Genomic DNA, 22,324 nt, shown 5'->3' on the forward strand with positions numbered 1-22,324 from the left:
CCTGTAGCAGTGTTATCCTTTCCTTGCTGTTGTCCTTATTAAGGAGATATGTCCTCTCTCTGCTCTGAGTTTGCTAGTCACTGTGAGTAGTTCTGCTTATAGCACAGCATTGGCTAAAGGAGGCTGGTGCCTTGTCTTTTTGTGGGTCTCTGGTATTGCTGAAGACTTGAAGGTTCTCCTGCATCCTGATGCTGTTGGATTGCAAAGTCATTGGTGAGAAACAGACCTGCCAAGTCTCCTGCTTTCAGTGGGTACTCCTTTTGTGGGTCTTCTCCTGCCCACCCACCAATGAGTCGGGATTTCCCATCGAGTTGCCTCCCCATGAAGGGTTATCAGATTTGCCAATTTGAAAACATGGATGCATGGCCTCGCCCCATTGTGCCCCATCCCCGCCCTGTTCTGCCTCCAGCCCCCCCCCCCCCCAATTGCATCTTTTTCTCATGATCTCCACGCCACGTTTGGAAGACTGTTGAGTTGCCTCCCCATGCTATGGCTGCAGGAAAGGCCTTCCTAAAAGGTAATTTCTTGCTGCTAATCCTGCTGCAATCTTTTATGAAGGCCTTTCCTGCTGCTGCATCATGGGGAGGAAACTCCTTTTGCCTCTGGCCACCAATTGGCTATGCCAGGGGTAGAGCGATGGGTGGGCTGAGGCAGAGCAAGGGTGGGTCTGGGCAGAGCAATGGGCGGTTCAGAGCAGAGAGATGGGCGGGGCAAGGCAGGCTGGCCGTTGACTGTGAATCTCCCGCTGAGTGGGGTCAGCTCCCATGGCAGCTCTGCAGAACGCAGTTCTGAAGTCAGCTCGTGACTCTGTGACTATGCCATATGCTGGCTCTGCCAAAGTCCTGGCTCAGATTCTCCATTTCCTGAGCAGAGGTCACATTCAGTCCGTATTATGAGGAAAGAGTAACGCCTAGTTCTAAAAGCTGAAGGCAATAGCAAACCATTCCTAAGTAATACCATGAAAGATATAAAGGGGGAGGGGTGAACCCCTCATTTTGGGGTCACTAAGTGTTTATGTTTATTAATCATTTGGTACCCCGCAAAAGGTCATAGCGGTTTAGAATTTATACATAAATACAGAGAAAGGAACACCAAAATTAAAAGTAAAGTCCACAACCAAACAAGTAACCAATCACGTGGAGGGGGCATAATAAAAAAAAGTCTAAATAGGGCGTTAATCACCCACAGCTGGCAGTGGCAAAATGTCCACTCTCGAAAAGTACATCTAAAATATATTTTTTTTGAAAATGGTCAATCTGGATGTCCAGGCTTTTGATCACCCAGACCACCACTACTTCTATCTTTATACCACATTTTCAACCAAAAAGTTCCAAACGCCCAGAACAAGACGTTTTGGACATGGGAGGGGCCAGCAAAGTGATGGACTGGCCACCCAGACATGGCAACAGAGTAGTGGGGCACTTTACAGGGCACTGCTGTGAACTTCACTAAAAGAGTGCCATATAAACATCTCACCAGAACTTACTTATAGGTTATGGTGAGGCTCCCCAAACACCCCCAAAATCACCTGTCTACAACCCTTATGGCTGCAGGTGACACCTAGATGGCAGTACAGTAGGATTTGGGTTTTTTTGGGGGGTGGGTTTACATTTTCCATCATTGATGTAGTGGTTAGAGTGGCTAATGGGCCTGGGTCCTCCTCTCTATAGTTCACTAGCCCACCCCCAGACTACTTAAGCCACCTCTCTGTAGCTCTGATAGGCTTTCCTATGCCAGATGCTGATGTTCTGGAGGCAGGTATGTACGTTTTTATTCTGACCTTTGTGGGGGTCTGACGGGGTCAGTGAACACAGAGGGAGGGGGGGAGTGTCTTTACTTTGTCCCTGCAGTGGTTATCTGGTCACTTTGGATAAACTTATACCTGTCTTTACATCGTCTAACTCACAATGCATAAGTTTCACCTAGGCAGTCTCGTCAAACATTTGATTATCCCCGCAGGATGACTAAGTCTAGGTCGGATGACATCACACAGAGCCGCGTATGCTCCAGGCCCTCCAGATGTGGCTCATCCAGAAAAAGAGAGGAGACTTTGTGGGGGTGGGGCTGAAGACAGAACAGGGTGGGGTCATGTGTCCAGAGTTTCCCGGAGAAAAATATGGTAACCCAGCCTAGGAAGCTACATTGCAGGGTATGGCTTTGAGTCTAATCTAATCTGGGATTTATAAATTGCACTATGCCTTCAAAAGTTCAAGGTGAGTTGTGGATCTGTATGTTTCTAAGATTGTGTGTCCCTCTGCATGAATGAGTGTGCGTGTGTATATCTGTCTACATATGTGTCTGTGTATGCGTGTCTTTCTCTTCTCTTTGTGTATTTGTGTTGTTGCATTTTGTGTTTTCATAGGGTTACCAGATGTCTGGATTTACACGGACATGTCCTTGTGGCCACGTTGGGAGGTGTCATCACGCGATTGCGTATGATGTCATCACATAGCATCCGCGCAAATGCAGATGCCCTCTAGACACGGTCCCAAGGATGAGAACAGATTAAAGGGGGGGTGAATCTGGGGCATGACTTGGGTGGAACGGGGCGGGGCTGAGTGGAACTGGACGGACCTGCGGATGGGGGTGGGGCTATGGGTCCAGATTTTACATATTTCAGAAGCAAAAGACAAATTCACTTGCAGGGGCAACGAAAATCTGGGGATAGATGGACCATTCGGGTCTTTATCTGCTGTCATCTACTATGTTACTATGTTACTAATATAGCCAGAGAGGTGTTACATCAGATCTTATCTGGTGCCTCCTGCACTCATGGTACATGACAGAACCCTGGACAGGTACAGAAGCTGGGCCCTATTTTCCCCATTGGAGAGTCCATCATTCAGCAGATGCCTAACACCAGGGGACTCCAAGAGGGGTTATAACACCCAGACTCCATGCCTTGGTGTGGCTTAGAGAGAGGAGCCAGGTGGAGGCCAGAGCCAAAGTAAGCTGTGAGCATTGTATCCCATGGAGGAAACAGCAGAAGAAAGGTAAATGAATAATGGAATACTAGAGCCAACATTTCAAAAAGATATCTGTTTGAATGAGTTGCAACTCTGTTTGCAGACGCGACGACAGAACAGGAACCCTGCGTTCTTGTAAACCCAGAGAAAGTGTGATGGCTGATAATTATTTTAGTGATTTACAATTCCATAAAGAAGCAGGAAGATGGTAAGATACATAGATGGGTGCTTATGATATTTAATAAGAGGCTTTTATTATATTATGGGTTGGGGAGAAGGACCTTGGGGTGATAGTGTTCGAAGATCTATAGGCGATAAAACAGTGCGACAAGGCGGTGTGGCTGCTGCCAGAAGGATGCTGGGCTGTATAAAGAGAGGCGCAACCAGTAGAAGAACGAAGGTGTTGATGCTCCTGTACAGGAGGCCCCATTTGGACTATTATGTTCAGATTTGGAGACTATATCTGGCGAAGGACACAAAAAGGTGAAAATGATAGGAGGTTTGCGCCAACAGACATATGAGGAGAGACTGGAAGCCCTGAATATGTATACCTTAGAGCAGCGGTTCTCAACCTGTGGGTCACGACCCCTTTGGTTCACAGGGATCACCTAAGACCATCGGAAAACACATATTTCTGATGATCTTAGGCAGTGTTCTTCAACCGCCGGCCCATGGACTGGTGCTGGTCTGTAGGGCCGGCACGTCCATTGGGTCCAAGACAGCGTTCTTCAGCCGCCGGTTCATGGTACGATCAATGCGGTGTGTTCGGGCCGGCTCCCTGAGTGCTGCAATGCACAAAGCCGTGGCAAAAGGCTCCTACGCGCAGCCTGCGCCTGAACCGGAAGCCTTCTCTCTAACGTCGCGACATCAGAGGGAAGGCTTCCAGATGAGGCACGGGACACGTGCAAGGAGCCACTGCTCAGATATCTGCTGCTGATATACTGCTCAGATATCTGATGTGCGGTATATCAAGGTCCAAATAAACTTGAAACTCACATACACGCATGCAGTCATACTAGTTATACTGGAGAATACCACCACCAGCCCACCATGGGCCCGATGCTCAAAACTCCAGCACTAGAGGCAAGAGCGCACATCCGATAACGCAAGAACAGCGCCGAGGTACAGGGAGAAACTGTGTTTCCCCAGAGTCACACAGAGACTCAGTGAAAGAGCCGGGATTAGTTTTGAAATACAGGGAGATAAAGTGACTCCTCCAGGATCATACCCAGAAAGTCAGTGATAGAGTCAGGAATTAGAGCTGAGAGAAAAGGAAATAAAGGATCCCCCCTTTTCCCCGTCACACTCAGAGGCCCTGATAAGCAGATCCTAAATCTGTAGGTGCTGTTGAAAATGGCACCTACCGCATGTCAGTCAAACTAATTTGTTGTTTATAGAATCACGCCTAGTGGCGACTACCTTGACTTAGGCCTAGATTCACTAAACTCATCTTTCCGATCTGATCCGTGGGTGAACTGTGGCCGAGTCTTGCTTGGCGACCAATTCATAAGAACATAAGAAATGCCTCTGCTGGGTCAGACCCGAGATCCATCGTGCCCAGCAGTCCGCTCACGCGGTGGCCCAACAGGTCCAGGACCTGTGCAGTAATCCTCTATCTATATCCCTTTATCCCCTTTTCCAGTAGGAAATTGTCCAATCCCTTCTTAAACCCCAGTACCGTACTCTGCCCTATAACATCCTCTGGAAGCGCATTCCAGGTGTCCACCACACGTTGGGTAAAAAAGAACTTCCTAGTATTTGTTTTGAATCTGTCCCCTATCAACTTTTTCGAGTGCCCTCTTGTTCTTTTATTTTTTGAAAGTTTGAAGAATCTGTCCCTCTCTACTCTCTCTATGCCCTTCATGATCTTATAAGTCTCTATCATATCCCCCCTAAGTCTCCTCTTCTCCACTAAACAGTCCTCATGCAAATTATTTGATCGGAGGCACGCCCCACACCGACCAGACGCATGCGCAGACCACACAAGCGAGGTCAAAACAAAGGGGGGGGGTGTGACTGCAGTTTTGAGTGGACAGAAGACGTTTTAGTCAGAACATACTGCAGCCAGATGGAACAGAACACGCTTTAGCCAGGACAGAACACGCTGCAGATGGAACAGAACATGCTTTTAACCCGCGGGTTAAAACCACGGGGTCGCACTGCAGGGAAGGGCAGCAGAGAGTAGGACAGTCGGCAAGGACTTGAGCGCCTGGTCTTCCCAGTAAGTGTTCCTTCTTCTGTTTAGTAAATCGCTGCCTTCCTATTTTGCATGCGTGGCTCGGATCAGGTGGGAGGGAGGTTGATCGGCCAGGAGGTAAGTGAATCGGGTCGGGGTCGGAGAAGGCTCGCAAAGCTTTGTGAATCTAACCCTTAGGCATTGATAGATATATAACTAGACATCGTTATATTAGACTCAATAATATTAAGGAGTTAAATAGTAATTACTTGTGTTAATAGGTCGAAGGGAGGCTATGGGAGTTTCAAATTTGGGGAGTCTTTATTGAGATGGATAACTGTTACGAGCGCTGGATTTGAACAAAGCATTTGCTACCTTCTTTTTGCTCATTTGAAGATAAGTATTTTTTCATTTCTTCTTGACAATTATTACTGTACTAGTCTTATAGCCCGTTACATTAACGGGTGCTAGAATATATATGTGTGTGTCTGTTTTTTTTTCCTTGGCTGTCCACTACCACCCCTTGCCTGCTCCCCCTGTCCATTCTCCCTTCCTTTTACCTCCCCTGTGTCCTCCATCACCCCATCACTGTCCACCTTATCCAGCAGAAGCCCTTCTCCCTTTGTTTTACCTCCCCCTGCTCCCCCTGTCCAGCAGTAGGCCTGTCTTTATTTTTCTGCCCCCCCCCCTGTTCATCAGCACCTCTTCCCCTGTCCATCAACCCCTTTTCTGCCCTCCTTTTCCGTGTGTTGCAGCATTTCCCTCCCACCCCACTTCCCTGTGCAGTATTTGCCTCCCCCCCTACATTGCTTCTTAACTCCATGCCCTACTTATGTGTTTTCCGGGTTTGGCTGCCGCGGCCTGCAGCCACCGACAGCCGCCGCGGCCAGCAGTCGCCGCGGCCGACATTTGACTCGGGCCGCCGCGCCGCAGGAGAAGCAGTGCCCAACTTAAATCCCGTAAGGGCAGTCGAAATCCGGCTCGGGGGGGGAGGAAGAGAGAGAGCGGAGAGGCGGCGACCGCTGCGTCTTTGAAGAGGGAGCAGGACAGATCGCAAGCCGCGCATGCGCACTTCCTATGTGTCGCTACAGCTCACGGAAAACCGGCGCACACATAGGAAGTGCGCATGCGCGGCCTAGTGTTTTATTATATTAGATAAGGAAGGTTTAGGGACTGTGAGTGCTACGATGGTCCCTGTTGTACAACCGGCGCTTGTACTTTTAACGGTACTTTATGCACGGATCGGTTGGTGACTGAGCACTTCACTTAGATTAATGAATATTTATTACTATTACACAGCATATTGTGTTTTTTAGATATATATTGGTTCTATAACTTGTGGAGTATTTTCATGAAATCGTTATATTAGGCCAGGGTTTTCCTGGCCTAATTTACCGGTACCTAGGTCATTCCATGCCCAAACTCCATCCCTAATCATGCTTACTTTTTGAGTAGACGTGGGTAGGCGTCGGTAGATGCTACATCAATTTTCGTGAGGAACTTAATTGTTATAAAAATATTTTTTATAATTGGCTTTTAATGGCATTTTCAATTATTACACCAATTAAAAATAAAATTAACTTCCACGTAGAAATAGGCTAGGCATTACTTATAGAATCAGGGCCAGAGAGTCAGAGCTGAGGATTCAAAATGTTGGGAACCCTCCGCCTAATGATAAGGTGGACAATTATTGAGAAATGGGTCTCTAGCCAGGGACTGTTATATATCTGTTTATTATTTAAGCACTTTTATGGTTGAAGGCACATGATTTATTTTTCCCACCTTCCTATAGTTTTACATTTTTTTACAATAAGAAATGCTAATATTTTATTATTTCCCTTTATATCCATGCGCCCTGCTGGAATATTCCAGTTCTGAGAGACACATAGAAAGAATCCCCTTCACACATAACCCCCTGCAGGTAGAGGACAGATATAGCACAATTTGGGTTAAGGAATAGGATGCTAAGAACTCTCTATTGGTTCTTGGGAACTGCATTTTCCATGATGCTCCAGGATTTCCCATGATGCCCTCACAGATGAGGCAGTCCACTGTCCTGGCTTAGATGGATAGATATATATCTTGGTTGGAAAACTAAAAAAAATGTGGTGGTCTCACCTTTTCATTGACTTCTGAATGTATTTAGCATTTTCCCCATTGATATAAAATGGGGAAAACCTGTTATTACATTGGGTCATATCTTCCAAAAAAGGATTCTTTGTAGACTCCGATAGCTTTAATTGGACCAACAGAAAAATAGTCCAAAGATAACATTGTATTTGAGATTTCCAGACTACAGCACCAATCTCACAGTTCATCAGAGGGTCTAAGACAAGTCATTGCTGTCGTTTCAGTGTGATGAACTAGCCACAATTTATCCAATTCAATGTTTGGGGGGGGGCAATACCCCCAGACCCTCAAAATTTGTACCATGATGCCCCCCCAACGCCCCAGAATTAGACCTCCAAGCAAGTCCTCTAATGACCTGTGTGAGAGTCGGCCTTGGAGCAGCAGGCCATGGGGTGAGGCTAGGAAGTGGGCAGTGGTGGAGAAGCTGCCACTGAAGCTGCTGCATTGTGTCCTTCAGCTGCTTGTCGCAGATACAAACGGGTGGCGGTGGCTGGTGGGAAGGCCTGGCCGGAGCTTTCAGCTGCCCGTTGCAGGTACAGGGGAGGGGGCTGGGGCTTGAAAGTGCAGCCTGAAGCCCAGCCTCCCAGTAATGGGACGATTCATCACAGCCATTTCATCGCAGCCACGCTGAAACGTCCCACAATGAAACATCCATGTTGAATCATCCCATTCAGTCTTCAGAAGTACTATCACCTACAATTTGGATTTTAGATTTAATTAATCATCTTTCCAAATTCAAGTTCAAGTTGTCTTACAGTCTGGTAGAGTTGTTATTTCTTTGTCAAAGAGGGCTTATGTTCTAAGGCAGTGTACCGCAAACTAGTGTGCCTCCTGAGATTTCAGGTGTGCCGTGGCACACTAGGGAGGAGTACAGATGCCAGTGCCAGCTGACTACCTACAGGATGTGCCTCTCGCAGTGAGAGGCGCGTCCAGTAGGCAATCAGACGGCACCAGCGCCTCTCCTTCTCTCCAGCCCTCTTCCCTGCTAGCACCCTCCTGGCGTCTCAGGGCATGTCTGGAGTCGACGTGATGACATCACACATGTGCATGACATCATCACAGCGATGTCCACACACTTCTGGATGCCTCGAGCCGCAGTCACCATGTTCAGTGTGCCGCAGCTCGAGAAAGTTTGCAGGACACTGTTCTAAAGTCTAGAAAGATTATTGTTCTGTTGGCCCAATAAAAAAACATCACAGCTTGCCAATAATATAGTTTTTTTCAGATTGGTTATAGTCATTAGAAGCCTTGCAAAGCAAAACGTAATCCGGGGCTCCATGACACATCATGAAGCTCCCTCTATGATATCACATGAGAACAATGATTAATATGATAAAGCTTTTACTGTTTCACCAGTAGGGGGTCAATTTTTCTTGTCCAGTTGTGGAATAGCTGCCTTTGAGCCAGAAGAACTGTTGTTCCTTCAAAGTCTTTAATTTCTATGCAAAGAGATGTTCCAAATGCCACTCAACTGTGAGACACCCTTCTTCTGAGGTCTGGATTGATTGAAATCTACCATAAAAGCAATGAGATTCTCTTGAGGGCAGTAGGAGGGTATCAGAGGGCAGTAGGAGGGTCTGTTGGGTTGGAGGCAGTAGAAAGTTAGCAGCAGACTATTGGTTTGAGAGCAATAATACGGTGGCAGAGGATTCTTGGTTGAGGATCATTGAATAGCAGTAGACGGATATTGGTTGGGTGCAGTAAGAGGTGTAACGGGGGCTCCTGATTAAGGGCTGTGGAACAGTAGCAAGGAAATTTTAGTTGGGGGAATACTGCATGGGGGCTGTGGAAAGAGAATATTGGGTTGGCAACAGTGAGAATGTATTAGAATATTCGGGGATTGCTTAGCAGAGTCATTCATATAACCTCAGAGTATCTACCTGAAGTACAAGAGGTCTTCTCGCCTCATTCCTGGCCACCAATGGAACTGGAATCTCTTGAAGAAAGGAGAGACAACTTGATCTTCCAAGGACATATGATGGAGTTGTGAAACATTCCATAGTTGGGGGGTGGGGGTGGGGACACCAGTGATGGCCTGGGAGAAACTGGAAGGAGTATGATATCTGGTGATAAAGCGTGATGTTTTCAGGTAACAGTTAAGAGATTTCTCCAGTATAAACCCTCAGAATCAATTCAGGGATCCTTATGATGAGAAGAAAATACATCTCCTGGAGAAGGAAGCGATCCCATGCTGCTTGGCTAATAATCAGTACAGTACTGGTTTCATATTGTGTCTGTATGTCCATCGAACTGATACAATCTGGTTTGACTTCTGTCTTCATGGAGGAATCTCTGTCTTTGTGGGGGGGGGTCCTGGTTTGACCCTTTATAATCTGAAATACAGAACAAATGAGCAGGAATGAGCAGTGTATCCAATAAACTCTCGCCCTTAAAAATTCACTGCTAGATACAGTTCCCCAGAACCACTAGTGGCAAGCATGAATGTTTCAGTACTGATTTTAAGAACCAGGCTTAAGAATTAGGCACATAAATCTAGCAAAGAATGGCAGGCCCACGTTTAGGAGCACAACTTTTAAGTGCCTAAATGAAGAAGAATTTTCAGCTGAGAAGTTATGTTCCTAAATCTGGCTGAGAAGAGGACACACATTTAGGCCCCCCTTTACAAAGGTGATTATTGCGGCGGCCCATTGTAATCGCTCCGACGCCTATAGGGATTCATTGGGCATTGGAGCATTTGCCTCATGGCAGCTGCTACTGTGCCTCTGTAAAAGGGGGTGGGGGTGGGGGTGGGGTTAGGAAGCTAACCTAGCAGCAGAAAACTAGGAGACCTGATTTTGGAAATGGCGCTTGTCATGGTAGGCGTCTGCAAGACGTGTCAATCACCAGTAGGCGCTTCGTCCAGAATCACATCTATTTTCTTCTACAGGATTTTATAGGCCTATATTTAAGGCATCTGAGTCATGCCTATGAGAAGTGCCTAGGCACGCCTAAGGGCCACTTCCAGCGTAAACCACACCTACGCCGGCCTTCGGTGTCCATAGGTATGCCTAGATGTATCCATACAGACGCGAATGATGCCTACATTGTATGCATCCTTCAACCCATTGATTTTTTTTATTTTTAACGTGCATCCCAATTGGTCTCTTAAAAGGCAGTAGAACACCTACCGCTCCCTACAATTGGGACGCTGTTTTTTAGAATCAGGACCTTTGTGTTCAAGTCTGAATGCAGTAATAGGAATATGTTTAGCTATTTTTCCCCTTCACACTTGAGCACGCAGCCCCACGGAAAATCCATAACACTTTAAATGGATAGCTTGTCTGTTTAGTTATGCTCTTACCATCTCAGAGATCAGGGGTGTCAAAGTTGGTCCTTGAGGGTCACAATCCAATCGGGTTTTCAGGATTTCCCCAATGAATATGCATGAGACCTATTTGCATGCAGTGCTTTCATTGTTTAGATCTTATGCATATTCATTGGGGAAATCCTGAAAACCCAACTGGATTGCGGCCATTGAGGACCGACTTTCACCTCTGAGTTAGATAGACAGAGACATATGAGAAAAATGAAAGGACCATCTGTAAAACAGTGAAAAAGTTAATTAAATAAAAAGCCAATGAAGTAATTGTAAGCATAACTTTGTTTTCTGACATGCCTTTCTAAATGATGTTCAAGGGTATAGGAATGGAGTAAAGAAGAGACAGTGATCGCAGATGGCCTTAGTTACCTTTTGGGGCTGAAGGGCTCAGACTGAGGTGGAAGGGTTGGACATCACCGGCTCTTGAATCTGAAACCAAGAAAAACACAGACGTCTTCTGAATAAATCCCGAAAGATTTGGTAGCACGGGATGGGTGGAGGTGGTGCCTCCCTGCCCACCGTTCTTGTGTTTGCTGCTCACTTCCTATGAGCTGTGTTCTAACTTGTGACTGGGCCGAACCTGGGGGGTCCTCATTTACTTTTCGATATCACAACTCAGGGGAGCCAGCAGCAAACATAAGAAGGGGAAGAGGGAACACCCTACATCTAATCCAGCGTATCACAGCTTTCAGAAAGCTCCTCCCCACTTTGGTCATGGTTAAGCCCCTCCCTCATTACTTCCTCTCTTCTTCCACAGGGGTTGTAGCTCGGTTCCGTGGGTGTCAGGCCAATTGGTTTCGTATTCACTGACATCAGTTCTATGAAGTGCACCAAGATTTAGGCACCAAAATGCAGGATGGTGAGCGCAAGTTCTAAAATGGCATCTGAACACCCAGATTCTGCTGTAGAATGGTAGCGTGATACTTCTCTCACTTATGCCATAACCTATGTGTGCAAATGTTTGACACACCCATGCCCCGTCTAGGGGCCTCCCCAATTCACACCCTCTTGCGTTTGCCCACTATTATTTGTATTATGGAATAAAAGTGTATCTGAATTCAAGAAAGCTTGGGACAAGAACGATGGACCTCTAAAGGAGAGAAGGGGATAGTAGACGGCATGGATAAGCAGACTAGATAGGCCTTATAGTCTTTTTCTGCCATTATTTCCTCTACCATAATCTCCCCAACTCCAAAATGTCCTGTCTAAATTAGATTGTAAGCTCTTCTGAGATGGGACCGTCTATTGTATGTTAAAATGTACAGCGCTGCGTACCCCTTTCAGCACTTTAGAAATAATAAATAGTAGTAGTAGTAGTAAGTAGACAAAAATAAGTGGGATAAGTAAAACTCTACATCCAGATAACTTTTATTGTCAAAAAGCTTGATTGCAGCTATGAATATATGCATGAGATCAACAAAAATAATAGCTGATGTGAAAAGGACCCAAGAAGGTCCATGTTTCGGCATACAGTGTGCTTTCCTCAGAAGAGAGGGATCACCGGAGAAGGACATTACGTTCGGGAAGATCAAAGGAACCAGGCAAAGAAGGCGACTTGCAATCAGATGGCTGGACACGCTGAAAACAACCATGGGGATGACACTGAAGGACCTTTCCGGACTAGCACAAAACCGATTTCTTTTTAGATCTGCAATTCATCAAGTCGCTAGGACTCGAACACGAACACTCAAACACATATTCATTTTTCCCATGCAGGGCATTTTTTTTCAGAAGGAACTTACCCCTGCACAGGGTATATAAATGGCTGAGAATGGCACAGATTCTTCTCTTACCAGACCCTGTTGTTGAGTGATACCTCCTGGGACAGAGAGAGAGCGGCTATGAGACCCTTTCATTCCCTCTCCAGTCTCTCTGCTGTTCTGCGAGCGGTCTTGCTGGCTCTCCCTGGACTCTCCACAGTCGAACCTTCCTGTAATAGGAATGAAATATCTCAAAAGATTGCGAGTGACAAACATTCTGAAAGTCAAGAATGAGATGCTGGGAATGAGTTAGACTGTGAGACATGAGACATTCTGGAAAGTGAGAGTTCCCTGCACTGCCCATTCCTCACCCAGAGACATCTCAGGATCCCAGCTCTCCTCCTCCTCAATTCTCCCTGGCAGTGAGGAGGCGCCGGGTGAGCCAAGTCTGCCTGAGACTGGGCTTCCAGAGAGCTGCAGATTCAGAGGTCCCAGCATTGAGGCAGAGCAGGGGGGAGGGGTGCGCTCACAAAAGGGACCACTGTGATCAAAGGCTGAGACTGCCACAGAGGCTCTGGTGCGAGCTCCTGCAGAGAGACAGAAAGGAGGTGAGGTTTTAGGAAGGAGAAGTTGAAATCCAGCCATAGATGGTAGTGGAGGTGAGAGGATGGTGTCTTACCTTTCCCTGTCAAGAGAGCACTGATTGCACGTTCACTAATGGCCCCAAAGCTGGCCCTGAGGTCCAGGAAGGATTTGTTGCCAACAGCCATCTGCTGGGAATCTGCAGATTGAGAGTCAGAGACAAACAAGAACAGACAGCAGTAGGGGAAGATAAAGAGGAGAAAAAAAAGAGGGAAAGATGTAACACACAATAGTTAAAATAATCAGTCATAAACAGCGAATCTGCCCTTGACCAACTACAGGCATCACCAGCCTTTAACAAGTGAAAGAGTGGATTTCTTTTTACATAAAACCCTATCAAGCAGAGTCTCCCAACAGAAAATTATGCATGAAAAGTAATATTTTGCCATGACCACCTTCCTAAGTCAACAGCTTGAGAATCAGGCAAATGGAGCCTCCACCGTGAAGGTTCCAAGTCTGAGTTGAACCTTCTAAAATGTCTTTGTAAGTTAGGGAGAGGAGGAGATAGTGGATGGGCAGACTAGATGGGATATTTGGCCTTTATCTGTCTTCATGTTTCTATAACTATAAAGCTCTATGACCTCACAATTTAAAGAGCCTAAGCCAATACTGAGAGGAGGAGATAGTGGATGCTGTCGATGGACCGACTGGATAGGCCATTTGGCCTTTATCTGCCTTCATGTTTCTATCCAATGTGCAGATCATAGGCCAAACGGGGCCACCTGACTTTGGGATGCAGCTCACTTGAGAGCTTTTGCAATTTTTTTTCTTCATTAGCCAGAACACATTATTTTTGAAGAATCGCTGAACTGTTTTGGTGGATATATATAACATCACAGTTTCAGACAATAACATCAATAACATCAGACAGTTTCAGAAATATTTGATGACTATGAATCATACTTTAACAAGCTACAAAATTTAAGCAACATGCACACATAAGGATCAGGAAGCCAATGGATGCCCCTGATGTAATGACACCCATCTGTGAGGTTCTATTATCTAAGAGAAACCCCCATTTGTAAGCTCTCATTCTCTGACAGGAATCTCTATCTGTAAGGTCCCATCATTTGAAAAGAAGTTCTCCATCTGTAAGTGCTCATTCTCCAAGGTAAACCTTCATTGGTGAGGTCCCATCCAGTGGCGTAGTAAGGGTGAGTGGTGTCCAGGGCGGTGGCACCCCTCCCTTGCTCTCTTCCATGCCCCTCTGCCAAGCGTGCGCCCCCTTCCCTTTTTAACTTCTCCGGTGTGAGCAGCTGCATGCCCACATTGGTGTCGGCTCTCCTTTTGACATCACTTCCTAGGTGCGGGTCCCGGAAATGACATCATAGAGAGCGCCGATGCCGATGCAGGCAGGAATCTTGAGCCAGGGCTATAAAAAAGGTACAGGGGAAGGCAAGGGGTGCGTGGTAAGGAGAGGAGAGGAGCGAGGGGAGGGGTCGGAGAGGAGGAGGGGTGCTACGCCCCCACCCCCTCTTACTAAGCCACTGATCCCATCATCCATGAAGAATCTCCATCTGTGAGGTCTCATTGTCTTAGAGAAACATTTTCTGATTATTACAGAGATTGAGAAAGAAAGAGATAAATAGGAACAGAAGAAAAAAGAATGGGGAAGAGACATACAAAGCAAAAGAGGGCAGGTAAGTGGTTAGACAGATGCAGAGAACAAGAGAAGTGGTGGAAGGAATAGTAGAATAAAAGAGTGCAAAATACATTTACAAAAAAAGGAGCAAGAAAAGGAGTGAAAGCGAAAGATAGAGAGGAATAAAGAGAAAGTGAAGACAGTCAGAAATAAAAATAGAAATAGTGAAAGGGAAACAAGATTACCTTTATTTTGTGAGGCCTGTGTCCACAGGAGCTGTGCAATCACGCTTGTCCACCTCTGTTTCACTTCTGTGCTGCCAGCTTGGAAGACGTACGCTTCCCGTGACTTCTTGCGCCGAAACCACACCTCAAAGCGCAGTCCACTGTCCCCAATGTCCTCCGTCAGGCCCATGTCTGCCGTCTGTTGTGGGAAATGTAAAGAAATAAAATGTGAGGGGAAGACAGTGGAAGGAAGGGGAGCTGTTGGTTGTTAGAGTGATAACTCCTGCCCTGATCAGGGGTACATTGGGCCTGTTTCCACATTGGGTTGGGCATGGGACATGTCTCTAAAGGGAGTGCAGGTGTTAAGAGTGACAAGAAGGAAAGGGGAAGTAATGGACCATAGCTCCCTTCTGTTTCCATCTCTCAGATACCAGAGATTCTTCATCCATGTAGGACTTTCTGGCCCTTTGTTTCTATGCAACTTTTCTTCACAGCCTCCCTATCATCTCACCTTAAAGGACTGTTTGTAGCCATAGGTCTCTTGTCCACTATCAGTGATTTTCAGTTTGCTGAGCAGTAGAAGGTTCTGGAACAGGAAGACTTGCCTCTGGGCTCTCTTCCTCCCAGAGAAGATAGTGAACTCATCCCTCAGAAGTAGCTGACCCTGTTCCTTCAGGTCCACCTGTCCAATGACACAACCAGCATGGGTAAGGATTACCATTTCTTAGGGCCTACCAGAATTTTAGTTCTATGAAGATCCTCCACAAAAGGCCATGGAACATTCTAGAACATTTTAAAAAAATCTGATTGACAGAACAAAGAGGCTCATGGAATGTAGAGAAATGGAAAGGTCAAACTGGCTGAAGGAAAACATCTTGGAATGTTGAGGAACAGAAACATGACTGGCATCGAACGAAGGTCTTGGAATGCTAGAAAACAGAAAGTTCCAGCTGGCTGGGGGAAAGAGTCCAATAAATTATAGGAAGGTGAAATTTTCCGAAGGAAACTCCAGGGCAAAGAGCCATGATCCAAAGCAGTTCAGAGGAAACACGAGAAAACATTTTTACTAAGGGAGTGGTAGATATATGTGCATGTGATGACTGGATGATTGTTCCTTTTTTAATTTTTGGAGTTCTTGAAAATGTGATATAGCAAGTAAATAAATCAATAAATCACTTACCAGCAGTTCTGTCATACATTAGGGGACCAAAGAGCAGTCAACAGAAGCTGAAACAAACTTCCATGAAGGCTGGGGAAACCTGCATAGAGTATAACTCTAATATGAATGAGCGTCAAATGGCCATTAGATTTGGTAGCTGTTTGGTGATAAGACATGGCAGAGGGCTTAGGGGCTGGTTTACAGATGGGATTTATAAGACCTGAAGAGGAAGGCGACAGGGCCTACAATGGCCTACTAGTAGAGGTCTTATGGAATGTAGCATGCTTGGGACAGGTGTGGAAGACAGTAGAAGAAAAAAAGTTGAGACGTTGAATCAAAGACCAAGAGAGAAAGAAGGAGTTGGTTTTAGTATGAGAATATATCCAGTCATCTATCCAAAATAGAACAGAACCAGAGAGTAGGACAAGTGGGAAAGATGGAGGGGTCTGTTGGTATTAACTAAGGCCAAAGGCTTTCGAATGCCAAGCCACTGAAGTACATGATTAGCTGAAATTGGAGGCAGTAGAATGGATGACATGATAAAGTGTGAACATAATGTGGACATCTCAAGATCTTAAGACTGCATTTGTGCCCATCCCACTCACCTCAAAGCCACGGATTGCATCCACAGCAGCAAGGTTCCTTCCATGATGAACCTGAGAGGTCACCAGCTCCTGTGCTGCACGGAGGCACTGGTATTCCTGCACCAGCTCCGGCTCGCACTCTCTGGCCATCTCCTCCAGAAAGTGCTGGTACTGGTCCAGCTGCTCCAGAGGTCTCTGCAGGTGCTGGCTGAGCCCTATGCTATCTTTCAGTTCCTCTTGCCGGCTCTGGAAGGAAATGGTAGAGGCTAGATGATTAACCCCCATGAGTGTGATGAGGGGGGGGGAGCAGTGCGAGGTTACTGGGACAGACAAGTGGCATAGCCATGGGTGGGCCTGGGCCCATCCACTTTAGGCTCAAGCCAACCCAAAATTCTTGAGCCCTTGTTATGGCTGGTGGGGGTCCTCAAGCTCAACCAGCCGCAAAGGTCCTCCAGCGGCAAAAACTTCTCTCTCTCACACTTACTCTAGCTCACAACACACTGTAAGCACTGGCCTCCCCTGCCACAAATGCTCAGTTTGAAGCAGGTGCGAAGACTGAGCATGCGCAGGGAGGGCCGGGCAGTGACAGCATATGGAAAGAACCACTGACTGAAACAAGTGTGAGAGGGAGGAGTTCTTGCCACCGACTGGGCAAGTGGGTCAGGGAGTTCTTGGCACTGGAGGATCCTTGCAGCTGGTGGGGCTTAAGGATCCCCACCATTTCATGTTGGCCCTGAGGGTGGGGGGTGGAAGGATGGAAAGACCACACATGCCCACTTAGTGACCCATTGCCATAAGAACAACATCAGGACACCATAACATGGAGCCCTTTCATGCCCCACTGTTAGAACATCATAGTCCAGTATGTCCCTTGGAGATACGTTCTATCCTCTTCTGGGAAAGGAGGAAGAGAAAAGAAAGGAGGGAGTGGGAGAAATTTGCTTTACCTTGAAGAAAACCCCAGGTATCGAGAGGATGGGCTCCACCTTTCGCCTGTTCTTCACATACAATGCATAGAGACTGACTTGATCTGCCTGCAATGAGAAATGTAGCTAACTGTCACAGCTGTCACTAAAGCACTGATAACCTTTCCCCTATCTTCTGCCTCATCAAGGCCTCGATGTTAGGGTTTCAAGATTTTCCCAAATGGAAAATCCAGACCCGTGGCCCCTCCCCCAGGCCCGTCCCATTCTGGCCACGCCCTGTTCCACCCCAGCCTACCTCCCTCGACCTGCAGGAGCAACGAGCGACTTCGGACAGCATTCGCACATGCGCTGGTGTGACGCAATGATGTCACGTGAGGGTGCGTGACTTCACCACGTTACATCTGCGCATGCGTGAATGCTGTCCCAACATCACTCATTACCAGAAGCTTTTCATAACCTGGACAAAGTGCCGGGGAAATCCGGATGTCTGGTAAGCGTACCCGATGCTCTAAGCTTACCGTGCCTTTAACGATCAACGCTAAACCTGATCTAACCGGTTTAGCATCAAAGTACTTCAGCTACCAATGCAGAAATTGACTAATTGCGGGTTTTTTTGTGCTATGTAGCACTTATATTGCCTGATGATGCACAAAATGAAGCACTGACCTTTGACGCTCTGAATTTAACAGCAGGTCTGGAGGTGCCAGTAGCGTTGATACAAGTGTGTTAGAAGCACATCTCATGCGCGTGTGTCAAAGGTGCGTCGCATGTGCGTTTGTTAAAAGTTCAAAAACTAAAAATACGGGGTAAGGGCACCACGTCCCGATGAAGCAGTGTCGAAAAAAGCATCCATATAGTGTATTTTCACATTTGAATGGCTTGCTTTCAGGTAGTTCTCCGCCCCTTCCTCTCCCTCCCTCCAATGGGATCGAAATGTAAGGTCATGCATCTCGGCAGCGGTAATCCATGCAGAACTTACACCTTAAATGGAGAAACACTAGCTACGACTTCAGAAGAACGAGACTTGGGAGTAATCATCAGTGCAGACATGAAGGCTGCCAAACAAGTAGAGAAGGCCTCATCCAAGGCAAGGCAAATGATGGGATGTATCAATAGAAGCTTAGTCAGCCGCAAACCTGAAGTCATAATGCCACTGTACAGAACCATGGTGAGACCTCATCTGGAATACTGTGTGCAATTCTGGAGGCCACATTACCGTAAAGACATGCTTAGAGTTGAGTCGGTTCAGTGGATGGCCACTAGGATGATCTCGGGGCTCAAAGGTCTCTCGTATGAAGAAAGACTAAACAAATTGCAGCTCTACACTCTAGAGGAATGCAGGGAAAGGGGGGACATGATTGAGACATTTAAATACATCACAGGACGTGTCGAAGGGGAAGACGACATCTTCTTTCCCAGAGGACCCTCGGTCACAAGGGGACACCCACTCAAACTCAGAGAAGGGAAATTTAATGGTGACAAGCTTCCAGTACAGGTGATCAAGGCCACCAGCGTGCTTGACTTTAAGAATAAATGGGACATCCACGTGGGATCCTTACGAGGGTCGAGATAAGGAACTAGGACATTAGCACCCAGACCTAATGGGGGGGGCGGTCAGTAGAGTGGGCAGACTTGATGGGCTTTAGCCCTTTTCTGCCGTCATCTTTCTATGTTTCTATGAAGGACACTTATCACGTGCACCTACGATACGGTGCAATCTATGATTCATGCTCATGCGTGCCTACGACGTAGCATTTCCTGGCGCATGCGCACGTTTTTGCCTCTTTCCGTGAACTATTATTCCGTTTTCTCCAACGACCGATCGAATGGACCTCCGCGAACCTCGTTTGCATGTGAAGTTCTTTGAGCATCGCTTGCTGTTTTGAAATCGGAAATTTTACTGCCACTACAGCCACCCACAGGATTTTAATGTGGACCTTAGAGCATCGAGACCTAGGTAACAGTACTACCGCTGAACCCATGACCCTCGGTATGTTGATCCATTCCTAAGCACGTTGCCCTGACCATATATTGCATCTTCTTTCTTTTCAACCCAATTTAGTGTTTTAAATGCATACAAATGTCTTTAAAAAATACTTTCCTTCTCTAAGTACCACTCTTTTGTCGTCCATGCTGTCTTCATCACGCTCTGATAAAGACCTGCTTTTCAGTTATCTGTGCTGTATTCCTGCTTTAGTGTGTCAGTGGTGTGTGATTAGGGTTACCAGATTTTAGTTGACTAAAATCTGGACCTATAGCCCTGCCCCGGCACACCTAGTTCCCCCCAGCCCTGCCCAGTCATGCCCACGTCACGTGCGGATGCCCTCCCAACGTGGTCCCAAAGAAGAAGCTTTTCAAAACCCAGACAAAGTGCTGGGTTTTGAAAAGCCATCCAGATGCCCAGATATGCCCTCTAAAAAGAGGACATGTCCGGATAAATCCGGATGTCTGGTAACCCTATGTGTGATGCCTGCACTTCTTCCACCCTTCTAGAGTCCAGTGGGAAAACCTGAGGTGGATCAACTTGTTAGGCTGAATTTGGAATGGCTCTTTAGCAAAAGGCATAAAGTGAGCCAGTCCTACCCTCCCCCTTCCTGTATCTAGAAAACATGTCACTTCCTGAGTGGCTCCATCCATCTCTGTATGATAGAGCATTTAGCAGAGATATAGAAGTTGCTTACCTGTAACGGTAGTTCTCCTTGGACAGATGGATCTTACAGCCACACAAGTGGGTGACGTCCCCTTGACGGAGCCGACCCGGCAGTCTAAAAGCTGCAAAGCTCAAGAGCTTTGCACATGTGCCAGCCCTCCCCCTACAGGGTCCCACCCCGTACCTATATAAGCCCACCCCCAACTGGCAAAATCCAGTTAGGTATAAAGCTGGCGGCAACAATAGGGGAGGCTGGGCGGGATTGTGTGGCTGTAAGATCCATCTGTCCAAGGAGAACTACCGTTACAGGTAAGCAACTTCTATTTCTCCCTGGACAGGGATCTTCCAGCCACACAAGTGGGTGCCTCCCGAGCTGAAGGTAACAGAATATAATCATGCTATTATAATAATAATAAGCTCTGTTACCTGAGATGGAGAGGAGGAGGGAGGTTGACGCCTCATATAGCCGCTTGCAGGACAGTAGAACCCAGTGATGCATCTGCGCCGGATTCCACATCAAGGCAGTAGTGTTTGGCAAAGGTATGAATCCTGGACCAGGTAGCCGCTCGACAGATCTCTTGGAGAGGAGCGAGGCGAAGGTTAGCCCAGGTGGTAGCCATAGCTCGGAGGTCATGAGCCGTGACATGCGGAGGGATCTCCAGAAGAGCAGGACTGGAGGTAGATGCGTAACAGCACGCAATGAGCTGTGTAATCCAAGAGGACAATGTCAGCTTCGTAACAGGTCTAGGAGAGGAAGATGGGCGTATGGAGAGGAACAACTGAGACGGGCGCTGAGGAGTCGCAGTTCATTCCAAATAGATGCGGAGAGCTCTGGCACAGTCCAGCGTGTGGAGTCGTTCGGCCTCCGGCGAAGGGTGAGGTGGTGGATGAAAAGTAGGCAGCACAATGGATTGGTTCAAATGGAATGCTGATACCACCTTGGGCAGGAATTTAGGATGAGTCCTTAACAGTACTTTATCATGAAGAAATTGTGTATAGGGACTATAAAATACCAAGGCATGTAGCTCTCCAATGCGGCGAGCCGAGGTAATAGCAACGAGGAATAGAGTCTTCCAGGTAAGAAATTTGAGTGGTGTAACTGAGAGAGGTTCAAATGGTGGAGCCATGAGAGCCTGCAGCACAAGATTGAGATCCCAGACCGGTGTAGGAGGTCGTAGGGGAGGATGAAGACGAAGAAGTTCTTTGAAGAAGCGCTTGACCACTGGATGGCGTACCAGAGAGATCGCGTCTACGGGATCATGGTACACTGAGATGGCCACCAGATGTAGGCGAATGGAGTTGTAGGATAGTCCGCAGACCTGCAGAGAGGTAAGGTATCGGAGGACCTGAGCCAAGGGGGAGGTGCTGGGGTGAACCCGACGGGTGGAGCACCAGCTCTGGAAACGTGACCACTTGGCGGCGTAGGAGCGTTGAGTCGCAGGAGCTCTAGAGGCAAGAGGGGTGTGTAGGACCTCCGGAGGGAAGGCCGCATCCCCAGTCAGCGTGGGAGCAGTAGCCAGGCTGTCAATCTGAGAGACTTCAGATTGGGATGTAGCAGCTGCCCCTCGTGTTGCGTGAGAAGATCCGGGAACTGCGGGAGAATCCAAGGAGTCTGAGACGCCTGGTTGAGGAGGACGGGGAACCCAGCTGGTCGTGGCCAATACGGTGTGATGAGGATCAGGGAGGCCTTGTCTGCGATGGCCTTTTGAAGGACTTTACCAATCAGAGGAATCGGAGGAAACGCATAGAGGAGATGCTGAGACCAGTGGAGGAGGAACACGTCTTCTGCCAGACAGGTTGTTTCTCCGTACCTGGAGCAAAATCTGGGACATGTGGCGTTCGTCTGGGATGCAAATAGATCGACGTGTGGAGTGCCCCATTTTGCAAAAATTTTTCGCGTAACTGTGTTCTGAAGTGACCATTCGTGAGGACAGAGTTACCTGCTGAGTCTGTCTGCGAGCTGGTTGTCCGTGCCAGGAATGTAGACAGCTTGCAGGGTGGAGTGGAGCTGGAGAGCGAGGTTCCAAATGGAGACTGCTTCTCTGGACAGGTGAGCGGAGCCCATCCCCCCCTGTTTGTTCACATAGAACCGGGCCACTTGGTTGTCGGTGCGGATTCGTATGACCTGACTGTGTAAGTGACGCTGGAACACCTGTAGAGCGAGATGAATGGCATGCAGTTCCAGGAAGTTGATGCTGGATCGAGTCAATGCAGGGGACCAGGTGCCCTGCGTGGACCAAGTGACGAGATGGGCGCCCCAGCCTTT

The 22,324-nt window shown here is 47.4% G+C and overlaps 1 protein-coding gene across 1 annotated transcript in view; it reads right to left on the reverse strand.

Annotated features, from left to right (window-relative positions):
- Positions 1-6,859: 6,859 nt before the first annotated feature.
- The window catches only part of ARHGEF40 (Rho guanine nucleotide exchange factor 40), a 68,882-nt gene continuing 53,417 nt past the window's right edge, over positions 6,860-22,324 (reverse strand). The window contains exons 16-24 of the mRNA XM_033924211.1: positions 17,430-17,516; positions 16,504-16,728; positions 15,251-15,421; positions 14,761-14,938; positions 12,971-13,072; positions 12,663-12,878; positions 12,385-12,521; positions 10,961-11,020; positions 6,860-9,605 (exon numbers count right to left, since the gene is read on the reverse strand). Of these exons, the coding sequence (XP_033780102.1) occupies positions 10,979-11,020; positions 12,385-12,521; positions 12,663-12,878; positions 12,971-13,072; positions 14,761-14,938; positions 15,251-15,421; positions 16,504-16,728; positions 17,430-17,516 (1,158 nt within the window). The 3' untranslated portion in view covers positions 6,860-9,605; positions 10,961-10,978. The remainder of the gene's footprint in view (positions 9,606-10,960; positions 11,021-12,384; positions 12,522-12,662; positions 12,879-12,970; positions 13,073-14,760; positions 14,939-15,250; positions 15,422-16,503; positions 16,729-17,429; positions 17,517-22,324) is intronic.

This window comes from Geotrypetes seraphini, chromosome 16 (genome assembly GCF_902459505.1).
Source record: "Geotrypetes seraphini chromosome 16, aGeoSer1.1, whole genome shotgun sequence".
In the NCBI taxonomy this organism is placed as follows: Eukaryota; Metazoa; Chordata; class Amphibia; order Gymnophiona; family Dermophiidae; genus Geotrypetes; species Geotrypetes seraphini.